Below are 11,913 nucleotides of genomic sequence, written 5' to 3'. Positions count from 1 at the left end.
GATAGTGTTGTTAAGAAGGTAGAAACTAGGGCCTGTAGGACCTGCCTTGTTGATAGTGTTGTTAAGAAGGTAGAAACTAGGGCCTGTAGGACCTGCCTTGTTGATAGTGTTGTTAAGAAGGTAGAAACTAGGGCCTGTAGGACCTGCCTTGTTGATAGTGTTGTTAAGAAGGCAGAGCAGCTCTTTATTATAGACAGACTTCTCCCCTTCCTAGCTACTGTTGTAGCAACATGTTTTGACCATGACACAAATGACTTTGACAGACAGTTTGTTGGTGACATATAACTCAGTTTAAAGTTGTTTAGGCCTATCGTTTGATTGGTGTTCGGAAACACGACCTACTGTCTCATGGATATGTTTCATGTATGTTTCATGACAAATCTTTAGGTGGCAGGTAGAATGTCCACGACCTTTTCTGTTGACTGTTGCGTTCTGTTGATCTATAAAGTGGCCCTTTACTGTATCAACCTGTTGTGTGTGTCTGTCATTCAACGGTATTCAAAGATACTGTACATGAGATGTTGCTATATCGTGTGGTTTCAATCAACTCTTTGTTCTTTTTTAATGTTGATCAGACTACCGGCATTAGTTTTTAATGTTGATCAGACTACCGGTATTAGTTTTGAATGTTGATCAGACTACCGGTATTAGTTTTTAATGTTGATCGGACTACCGGTATTAGTTTTTAATGTTGATCAGACTACCGGTATTAGTTTTTAATGTTGATCAGACTACCGGTATTAATCAGACTACCGGTATTAGTTTTTAATGTTGATCAGACTACCGGTATTAGTTTTTAATGTTGATCGGACTACCGGCATTAGTTTTTAATGTTGATCGGACTACCGGCATTCGTTTTGGATGATCAAAGTATATACTTTAGATTATTATTTTTCTTATTTTCTTTATTTAACGTATTATTATTATTATTATTATTGGATGTCCTGTGTGTATAGATCTCTACATGAACAACGGTAAAGATCTTTCCTGTTCTAGTTGTTGTTAACCACAACATCAGAACAGCACGGATAGACCGTGAGTGGGAGCAGCCTTGTGAAGGCATGACTCACATCAGACTGACGTTACACGGGAATTACCATGCCCACCCCTTCTGGTGTACTTTCCAATAATATTACATTATATTCATGTTGTTCAGAGTTTACTTTATTTGTTTTTAGTTCACAAGAAATAACCAGGCCTTTCTGGAGGCCATTGAGATTTTTTTAAATCAACATTAACATTTAATATGAGTCGGAAACATTCACGAAAAACAAATGTCAAGTCGGTTTGAGTTCAATTATTTACATTCCTTATTGTTAGACATAAACCACAACACTTTCCATAGTTACACGGCACAATGTGTACAAAAATATACATATAATCAAACTTTGATATTAAATGACAAAATGTACAATTCATTAAATCGTCCTTGTATTGACAATGTACAAAAATAACGTGTGAAACGAGGCACAACAGGGGGAAATACAATCAACGAACATGTTAAAATGGACACATTTTTGTCTAGTAAATAATTTAAAACACCTTTCCTTCTAAATTATTGCAAACATAACGTTCTTTCCATGCAGCGTTGTGTATATTGTAGCCTATTGGCGCGTCAGTGTAAATGTGCTTGATATTAATCCTCAACATGTTTCTTCCCGAGACGTGAAGAGAATATAGGCAGCCATGTGTTAAAAGTATTGTCTATTAACTTGACTGACTTCAGTAGCCTATGCAAACAAAGTGCGTTTCTCTCAGCCACCAAACTAAGAGGATACATCGTGGGAACGTTTGGAGCGCACCGGAATGATGCGCAATTACGCATGAAAGAGAATTATGCTGTTGCATGTAAAGTTCGTTCCATATTATGTTTTGAACTTGCAGCTTCCAAACAATTAAAACTCAATCTCTATTGTCTTTAGTTCGTCAAGGTTTCTAAATATGTATTCCATTAACCTATTGGCTATAGTGTGTTCTATACCGCCCGCGAGGGGCATCCCGCCAGCTGTCCCGTGCTGGAGGAGCAGACTCCGCTAGATGTGCTTATAGAACCGGTACCGGAGCGATCAGAGTTCGTGTTGTTTGATGGCGCAGTGGATGATTTTCTCTCTTTCTGTCTGAGATGAATCTTGGTGTGTCTTTTGCGCTCGTCGCTCCTCGCGAACTTACGGCCACAGAAATCACAGGCGAAGGGCTTCTCTCCGGTGTGCGTGCGGATGTGCGTGGTGAGGTGGTCGCTGCGGCTAAAGTTCCTCATGCAGATCCGGCACTGGAACGGTTTGTGTCCCGTGTGGATCCGGATGTGTCTGGTCAGCTCGTCAGACCGAGAGAACCGCCGGTCGCAGCCTTCCGCTGGGCAGGGGTACGGCCGCTCATGGACCGGGGTCTTGCTCGGCCTGTTGGGATATTTTCTGGGCCGCAGGATGGGTCTCAGGGGGAGGTTCTGGGGGCTGTACGCGGTGGGGAGTCTGGGTCCATCCGAGACCGGTCCACCTAATGTAAAGTTCCTAATAGTGTTCAGGGGAGTCAGAGGTGGGGGTACTCTAAAGGAGTCCAGTGGGCAGGGGAAGGGCTTGCGGTCAGGCATGGCCTGCATGTCCCTCTGACAGGTCGGCGGGAAGAACCCAGCATAGTCTGGGATGATGGGGAAGAGACCCGAGTCTGTGTTGGGCTTAGGGGAGGAGTAGGACGGCGGCGGGTAAGAGATACCGGGCCCGGTGGAGAGGAAGGCCGACGGGTCCTGGTAGACCTCCCCACAGCCGTAGGGAGGCGGGGAAGAGTAGAGGTGGTGCTCCATGTCGGCCTGGTTCTGGGCCATGGTGCAGCTGAGCGTGGAGGAGAAATGTCCGGGAGAGCCGGAGGACGCCGGGGAGGAGGAGGCGGAAGATGGCTGGGTCATGCCCAGGATCCCCGCACTCACAATGTTGATGACGCCCTCGGGGTTCCAGTTACCGGGATACTGGGAGTCGATGGAGAACTTTCCCATGTAGGTGAAGGTCTGGTTCCGATGGCCAGGTGGCTGGGAGAAGCTAGAGTAAGACAGGTCGAGAGAGCGTTTCTCTAAGCTCATATCGCCACTCATCAAGCCATCTGGAAGATAAGAAGAGACATCTTAGCAGATAATCACGAAACAAACAAATCAGAGAACTTAAAAAAAAAAAAAAACATGCTGCAGGTCCGTTCTCGTGCGCACAGTGTTTGGTGCGTGCTGCGCGCTCGCATCCTTTACCCACCGGTCATTCATTCAACTTTTCAAAGGGGTGCCGTTTTACTTTCATGCAAACTTTTTTGGGGAAAAGTGCGTAACTCTAGCCATGTGCTTCTAAAACATATTTTATTTTATTACCATTGATACAAATATCCAGACATACATTTGTCCCACAACCATTCATTCAAAAACATGTCCAAAATCTCTTGACCAAGATGAAAAAATTAAATATCAAACAGTATGCATAATATTATAATCTATACGTAGTAGCCGATGTGTTTCCTCTCCAATAACCAACACAGCACATGTTGCATTCTCTAAAGGTCCCCATGATATCAAAACATCACCCTGTATAGTCCACGCTTACCTGGAGCTCCGCTAAGATGGTCGTGGTAGTGGCCTCCTAAATCAGCGTTAGGAAAGATAGCCACCCCGGGCGGCAGACTGTCATGATCCACAGAGTAGATGGAATCAGGGACAGGATGGACATACCCACCCAGAGAGACCGGGACTTTCTCTAAAGTTTTAGCCGTCATCATTTAACTAACGGCTTCTCGCTGTTTCCAGGGTTAAAACGGTATTTTAAACCGGCTGGTTGAGTATGTGTGGCCTTACTGTCCTATCCTACACGGAAACATCTGATAACCTGTCCGGAGAAGTTAACACAATCTGGAGCGTGTGTTGATACCACCTCTATAGTCTACTCTACTCTCTCCAGATCATCAGGCTGTTTAGTGAATGACGGATCCTAGCAGCACGAGTAGCAGTAGTATGTATTTATCAGTGGGGCAGTGAATGCGCCACTACGTCACTGCCCATACAAGGGTCGTTTGGTTCGAGAGAGGAGGCGCTGGGGGATCCTATTGGCCCCGGGCTGTCAATGGAGAACCCACAAGTGAAAGTTATCCAATATAAAGCGACAAAATCTGTTTGTTTTTTCTCCATGCAGTTTCCATTAGCACGAAAATGATAAAACAATATAAGTGCAAAGAAATGAACGAATGCAAGATGGCACGTTATCAGTTTAGACGGACATCAATGTTACAAGCGTATCTGATGTATACGATTTGAAATGTTTCCTCTACACATCGCCTTCAAATAGGAATTCCGGTTCTTCTCTAGAAGCCATACATGGTTTTATCCGGTAAATCTAAGAACACCCCTGCCTACATATAAGGGTTCTATTCCGGAATATGAGCGTCGGAAACTATCGAGTCTTGCCGAGCAAGAGCAGCGACAGAACTACCATCGCAAACCACAATCAAATGAGAGCCACAATCACGGAATTTTCACCTTTGCTGCATTAGACTCGGAAACTTTGTCAGGGTCGTTTGAATAGGCTTTGCTTTAGGAAAGACTGGGCTACAGGCCTATTTAGTTACGAGCTATTTATATCACTAGAAGGGAAATTGTTTGTCTTGAAATGTAATGACTTTCACATCCTGAAATGAAACGGGTAAAGGCACATGGTCTAATGATAACGGAACATATGGATACAGTGGTAGGCCCAGACTAGCTATACATTAGGCCTATAATCTATTATAGTCAAAAATATGTTTTATATTGTTAACGTAGGCTACTAATAATATGATTATTGTATTTGTTGTTATTATTATTTTGTTGTTGATTCTCAATACTGTTGCCCTCCAGTGGTGTTGAGCGGAACTGAGAGGTCGACTCGTCTGTCCGGCAGGCCGACTAGGTTACTTACTGTCTGGTGTTTCAGTGATACACATCTATAAACCTCCTCAACCCCACGCGCATTTTAGAAAACCGGACATAGTTCACAATAACATTTCCGTTCAGAGGCGATAAGGCGATGCGTGAAATAATGTAATTGGCACAGCTTGGTAGACTCGGTATACTGGTAAAGTCCCCACGTGGGTTGAGAAACTTGAAAGTTAAAAACTAGATGGGTGGGTGGGTGAGCTGTTCGGGGCCCTGGTTGGAAGGCAATTTCCAGCTTGTGGCTGTGTCAAGTAACGCGTGGGAGAAAATTATCTAAATTTAAACATTTGATGCCTATAAAAAGTTATTACATTTTCTTGATACTTATACATTAGACTATACGTATTATTATTATTGTGACTGGTTAGGCTTATTATTATGTTGATATTACTATAATAACGATTAAATAACAATTATTGCTAGTAATAATAATAATAATAATAATAATAATAACAACAACAGTATATAGACAAGAATGAATCCTTCGTTATTCAGCTCCCTGACTCTGTGACTGGAAAAAGGCTCTGGTTGATTTGCGAGGTTTCCGGTTTGAAAGGAAACCGCACGGAGCATCATGATCACACACACTCCTCACATTAATCCGTCTGGAGTCAATAAAGTCCTGTCAATGACAACTCTATTCATTTAACACCATGCTGCTGCGGGCGCCATTCATCGGCCCGTCAGTTAAACGTATCATTAGCAATATGGGAACTGACTGTGAATAAAACCCTTTCTATTAGACCGCTGCTCAATTAGACGATTGTAGCCTATAAATGGCAATATATCATTTATCTGTTGTCAAGGTTGTATTGGAGAAAACGAGAGATAATGGCAGACTGCTTAATAAGCTAATTATCCGACCTATATATTTACAGTTCCTCTTTGTAGCACGTTAAGAGGTCGAAACCACAGGAGAGGCGGTGGGCTCTGCGGAGTTGTGTGATAGGAACAGGATGGTGAGTGAAAAACGTATGTTTATCAATCACGACATTTTAAATTATGCTTTTAAAAAAAAAAATCTTCCAATATTAAAACAGCAGATTCTGTATTTGTTAAGATAGTCCAAGTTTGTTACAGAAATGTTAAAAAATTATTAGCATCCATTTGCTCTTGAATACCAATGGTTCCGTGTGTAAAAGTGCATTTCTCTTCTCTCCTCATCCTGAACGTTATAATATCAGGCTCAATAGGTCATCAGGCCTGTGTGCTCACAGACAGACAGGGGGCAGCATGTTGTATTACCCGTCCTAGAAGCAGCCTAAAAATGTTGTATTACCTGTCCTAGAAGCAGCCTAACATGTTGTATTACCTGTCCCGGAAGCAGCCTAAACATGTTGTATTACCTGTCCTAGAAGCAGCCTAAACATGTTGTATTACCTGTCCTAGAAGCAGCCTAACATGTTGTATTACCTGTCCTAGAAGCAGCCTAACATGTTGTATTACCTGTCCTGGAAGCAGCCTAACATGTTGTATTACCTGTCCTAGAAGCAGCCTAACATGTTGTATTACCTGTCCCGGAAGCAGCCTAAACATGTTGTATTACCCGTCCTAGAAGCAGCCTAAAAATGTTGTATTACCTGTCCTAGAAGCAGCCTAACATGTTGTATTACCTGTCCCGGAAGCAGCCTAAACATGTTGTATTACCTGTCCTAGAAGCAGCCTAAACATGTTGTATTACCTGTCCTAGAAGCAGCCTAACATGTTGTATTACCTGTCCTAGAAGCAGCCTAACATGTTGTATTACCTGTCCTGGAAGCAGCCTAACATGTTGTATTACCTGTCCTAGAAGCAGCCTAACATGTTGTATTACCTGTCCCGGAAGCAGCCTAAACATGTTGTATTACCTGTCCTGGAAGCAGCCTAAAATGTTGTATTACCTGTCCTAGAAGCAGCCTAACATGTTGTATTACCTGTCCCGGAAGCAGCCTAAACATGTTGTATTACCTGTCCTGGAAGCAGCCTAAAATGTTGTATTACCTGTCCTAGAAGCAGCCTAACATGTTGCATTACCTGTCCCGGAAGCAGCCTAAACATGTTGTAATACCTGTCCTGGAAGCAGCCTAACATGTTGTATTACCTGTCCCGGAAGCAGCCTAACATGTTGTATTACCTGTCCTGGAAGCAGCCTAAACATGTTGTATTACCTGTCCTAGAAGCAGCCTAACATGTTGCATTACCTGTCCCGGAAGCAGCCTAAACATGTTGTATTACCTGTCCTGGAAGCAGCCTAACATGTTGTATTACCTGTCCCGGAAGCAGCCTAACATGTTGTATTACCTGCCCTGGAAGCAGCCTAACATGTTGTATTACCTGTCCTAGAAGCAGCCTAACATGTTGCATTACCTGTCCCGGAAGCAGCCTAAACATGTTGTATTACCTGTCCTGGAAGCAGCCTAAAATGTTGTATTACCTGTCCTAGAAGCAGCCTAACATGTTGTATTACCTGTCCTAGAAGCAGCCTAACATGTTGTATTACCTGTCCCGGAAGCAGCCTAAACATGTTGTATTACCTGTCCTAGAAGCAGCCTAAAATGTTGTATTACCTGTCCTAGAAGCAGCCTAACATGTTGTATTACCTGTCCTAGAAGCAGCCTAACATGTTGTAATACCTGTCCTAGAAGAAGCCTAGCATGTTGTATTACCTGTCCCGGAAGCAGCCTAAACATGTTGTATTACCTGTCCTAGAAGCAGCCTAAAATGTTGTATTACCTGTCCTGGAAGCAGCCTAACATGTTGTATTACCTGTCCTAGAAGCAGCCTAACATGTTGTATTACCTGTCCTAGAAGCAGCCTAACATGTTGTATTACCTGTCCCGGAAGCAGCCTAACATGTTGTATTACCTGTCCCGGAAGCAGCCTAACATGTTGTATTACCTGTCCCGGAAGCAGCCTAACATGTTGTATTACCTGTCCCGGAAGCAGCCTAACATGTTGTATTACCTGTCCTGGAAGCAGCCTAAACATGTTGTATTACCTGTCCCGGAAGCAGCCTAACATGTTGTATTACCTGTCCTAGAAGCAGCCTAACATGTTGTATTACCTGTCCTAGAAGCAGCCTAAACATGTTGTATTACCTGTCCTAGAAGCAGCCTAACATGTTGTGTTACCTGTCCTAGAAGCAGCCTAAACATGTTGTATTACCTGTCCTGGAAGCAGCCTAACATGTTGTATTACCTGTCCTGGAAGCAGCCTAAAATGTTGTACTGATTCACTGGTTTTATTGTCTACACTGATTCACTGGGTTTAATCCTATAAACAACTCAGTCCACAATATCAAACATGAATTCTGCCAGAATGTGACCATCGAGCAGAGATTATTGTCCCCTCTAAAGACACTAAGCCTGCCCGAACCATTCATATTGTCCCCTCTAAAGACACTAAGCCTGCCAGAACCATTCATAGTGTCCCCTCTAAAGATACTAAGCCTGCCAGAACCATTCATAGTGTCCCCTCTAAAGATACTAAGCCTGCCAGAACCATTCATAGTGTCCCCTCTAAAGACACTAAGCCTGCCAGAACCATTCATAGTGTCCCCTCTAAAGACACTAAGCCTGCCAGAACCATTCATAGTGTCCCCTCTAAAGATACTAAGCCTGCCAGAACCATTCATAGTGTCCCCTCTAAAGATACTAGGCCTGCCAGAACCATTCATAGTGTCCCCTCTAAAGATACTAGGCCTGCCAGAACCATTCATAGTGTCCCCTCTAAAGATACTAAGCCTGCCAGAACCATTCATAGTGTCCCCTCTAAAGATACTAAGCCTGCCAGAACCATTCATAGTGTCCCCTCTAAAGACACTAAGCCTGCCAGAACCATTCATAGTGTCCCCTCTAAAGACACTAAGCCTGCCAGAACCATTCATATTGTCCCCTCTAAAGATACTAGGCCTGCCAGAACCATTCATATTGTCCCCTCTAAAGATACTAGGCCTGCCAGAACCATTCATATTGTCCCCTCTAAAGATACTAGGCCTGCCAGAACCATTCATAGTGTCCCCTCTAAAGATACTAGGCCTGCCAGAACCATTCATAATGTCCCCTCTAAAGATACTAAGCCTGCCAGAACCATTCATAGTGTCCCCTCTAAAGATACTAAGCCTGCCAGAACCATTCATAGTGTCCCCTCTAAAGACACTAAGCCTGCCAGAACCATTCATAGTGTCCCCTCTAAAGATACTAAGCCTGCCAGAACCATTCATAGTGTCCCCTCTAAAGATACTAGGCCTGCCAGAACCATTCATAGTGTCCCCTCTAAAGATACTAGGCCTGCCAGAACCATTCATAGTTTCCCCTCTAAAGATACTAAGCCTGCCAGAGCCATTCATAGTGTCCCCTCTAAAGATACTAAGCCTGCCAGAACCATTCATAGTGTCCCCTCTAAAGATACTAGGCCTGCCAGAACCATTCATAGTGTCCCCTCTAAAGATACTAGGCCTGCCAGAACCATTCATAGTTTCCCCTCTAAAGATACTAAGCCTGCCAGAACCATTCATAGTGTCCCCTCTAAAGATACTAAGCCTGCCAGAACCATTCATAGTGTCCCCTCTAAAGATGCTAAGCCTGCCAGAACCATTCATATTGTCCCCTCTAAAGATACTAAGCCTGCCAGAACCATTCATAGTGTCCCCTCTAAAGACACTAAGCCTGCCAGAACCATTCATAGTGTCCCCTCTAAAGATACTAGGCCTGCCAGAACCATTCATAATGTCCCCTCTAAAGATACTAGGCCTGCCAGAACCATTCATATTGTCCCCTCTAAAGATACTAGGCCTGCCAGAACCATTCATAATGTCCCCTCTAAAGATACTAAGCCTGCCAGAACCATTCATATTGTACCAGGAGGCTGTAGGAGCAGATCCAGTTGATTGTGTGTGTGTGTGTGTGTGTGTGTGTGTGTGTGTGTGTGTGTGTGTGTGTGTGTGTGTGTGTGTGTGTGTGTGTGTGTGTGTGTGTGTGAACCATATGTGTGTGTGTGTTGGAATGCCCCCCTTCACCCACCATATGAGTTTCTGTTGAAGCCAGTCTTTCCAAACGGTAAGGCAGTAAGTAACACACTGTGTCTTCTAATACAGCACTGTAGCAGCCTTTGGTCCAGCCCCACAACAGAGTCTTGTTCATGTCAATGCTTCCACAACTACCTCACCTCTGAATGTTACCTTTGTGTCTGATCGACTTCAGAAACTACAACTTGAGAAACAAAAAAAAACGTTCATCCACACATTCTAGTGACATGAAAGCCATTGAGCTGTCTGAGGAAGAAAGTCCTTTTGTTTTGGGCCCACCGACTAAGACCATACACCGGTACCGCCTACACACTGCGATTTCATTGGACCTTCTAACTACATGTGAGAAGACTTAGACCACCAAAACCAAACCACAGCCTCCCCCGTTGTCTCCCACCTCTGTCTCCTCCTAAGACAACAACACGCCCAGGTATCGTTCCACAGAGAACTGTCACAGTCATACTATCAAAAATACGTCTCCGTCCTCCACCCTGCAACAAGCTGTTCTGTGGAGCATAGAGAGACCCCCACTCTCTCTGTCTATCTAAGATGGCTTCACTAACCTTCTCAATGGGGTGGCAACGCTCTAACCTAGTGGTTAGAGCGTTGGACTAGTAACCGAAAGGTTGCAAGTTCGAATCCCTGAGCTGACAAGGTACAAATCTGTCGTTCTGCCCCTGAACAGGCAGTTAACCCACTGTTCCAAGGCCGTCATTGAAAATAAGAATTTGTTGTTAACTGACTTGCCTAGTTAAATAAAGGTAAAAATGAACTGTGTAGTTGTCTAATCTACCCCCAGTCCAGCAGCCCAGCATGGACGTTGTCACGCAGAAAGACCATCCATTAATGATCATGTTTCCTAAGCGTCCATAACAACTCCTCAGTGGTTATCGACTGGAGTGTGTCTCTGTGAATCACTCCGGCATTCGATAGCTGCAACCATTTACATTGTCCTGTCTGAGTCACCTGCCATGAGGCCCCGTCGGTGTGCCTGTCAGGAGCCACGGCATTTCTCCGACCTAATAGCTCTGGGCTGAATAAATACTGGTGACAGAGTGATGCCCGGAGCGGCAGGGCTGTGCTGATTACCCCGTTAGTACTGTGTTAGAGGGTGACTACCAAATAGAACCCTATTCCTTATGCAGTGCACTACTTCTGACCAGGGCCCATAGGGAATAGGCTACCGTTGGGGACGCACCCGTTGTCTCAGGTGTTTAAACACGGCCTCGGAGCCTGAACGTCCATAATGACACGAGGTAATGAAGCTGCCCTGTTTTACAAGCCATATTAACTAGCCCCCCGTGTCTGACACGCCAGTTCGAGATAACCTGACCGCTCTAGCTCACTGCTTGACACAGGGACTTTCCTAGTTCAAATGATCGTTCTTCTCTTGTGGTCAAGTCAAATAGAGTGAGGTTCTTTAATCAAGGCTGGTCTAATAGAGTGAGGTTCTTTAATCAAGGCTGGTCTGATAGAGTGAGGTTCTTTAATCAAGGCTGGTCTGATAGAGTGAGGTTCTTTAATCAAGGCTGGTCTAATAGAGTGAGGTTCTTTAATCAAGGCTGGTCTAATAGAGTGAGGTTCTTTAATCAAGGCTGGTCTAATAGAGTGAGGTTCTTTAATCAAGGCTGGTCTAATAGAGTGAGGTTCTTTAATCAAGGCTGGTCTAATAGAGTGAGGTTCTTTAATCAAGGCTGGTCTGATAGAGTGAGGTTCTTTAATCAAGGCTGGTCTGATAGAGTGAGGTTCTTTAATCAAGGCTGGTCTAATAGAGTGAGGTTCTTTAATCAAGGCTGGTCTGATAGAGTGAGGTTCTTTAGTCAAGGCTGGTCTGATAGAGTGAGGTTCTTTAATCAAGGCTGGTCTAATAGAGTGAGGTTCTTTAATCAAGGCTGGTCTGATAGAGTGAGGTTCTTTAGTCAAGGCTGGTCTAATAGAGTAAGGTTCTTTAATCAAGGCTGGTCTAATAGAG

At 44.1% G+C, this 11,913-nt stretch overlaps 1 protein-coding gene across 1 annotated transcript; it reads right to left on the bottom strand.

The window, feature by feature from the left end:
- Positions 1–1,142: 1,142 nt before the first annotated feature.
- Positions 1,143–5,074, bottom strand: egr2b (early growth response 2b). Its single transcript, XM_021592563.3, has 2 exons — positions 3,576–5,074; positions 1,143–3,090 (listed from the first exon to the last, which is right to left on the bottom strand). The coding sequence occupies exons 1-2, from the start codon at positions 3,745–3,747 to the stop codon at positions 1,976–1,978; spliced, it is 1,287 nt and encodes a 428-aa protein (XP_021448238.1). The 5' UTR covers positions 3,748–5,074; the 3' UTR covers positions 1,143–1,975.
- Between the last annotated feature and the right edge of the window lie 6,839 nt (positions 5,075–11,913).

This window comes from Oncorhynchus mykiss, chromosome 23 (genome assembly GCF_057628025.1).
Source record: "Oncorhynchus mykiss isolate SJ-2025 chromosome 23, ASM5762802v1, whole genome shotgun sequence".
Taxonomy (NCBI): domain Eukaryota; kingdom Metazoa; phylum Chordata; class Actinopteri; order Salmoniformes; family Salmonidae; genus Oncorhynchus; species Oncorhynchus mykiss.
The sequence above is the reverse complement of the archived record's forward strand: the minus strand, read 5'-3'. Positions and strand labels throughout refer to the sequence as shown.

Bases quoted from the DNA above. Each gene is read 5' to 3' on its own strand.
- egr2b (XM_021592563.3), bottom strand. From the start codon at position 3,747: ATGATGACGGCTAAAACTTTAGAGAAAGTCCCGGTCTCTCTGGGTGGG. The intron at 3,091-3,575 runs GTAAGCGTGGAC...CTTATCTTCCAG, and splicing joins CCATCTTAGCGGAGCTCCAG to ATGGCTTGATGAGTGGCGAT.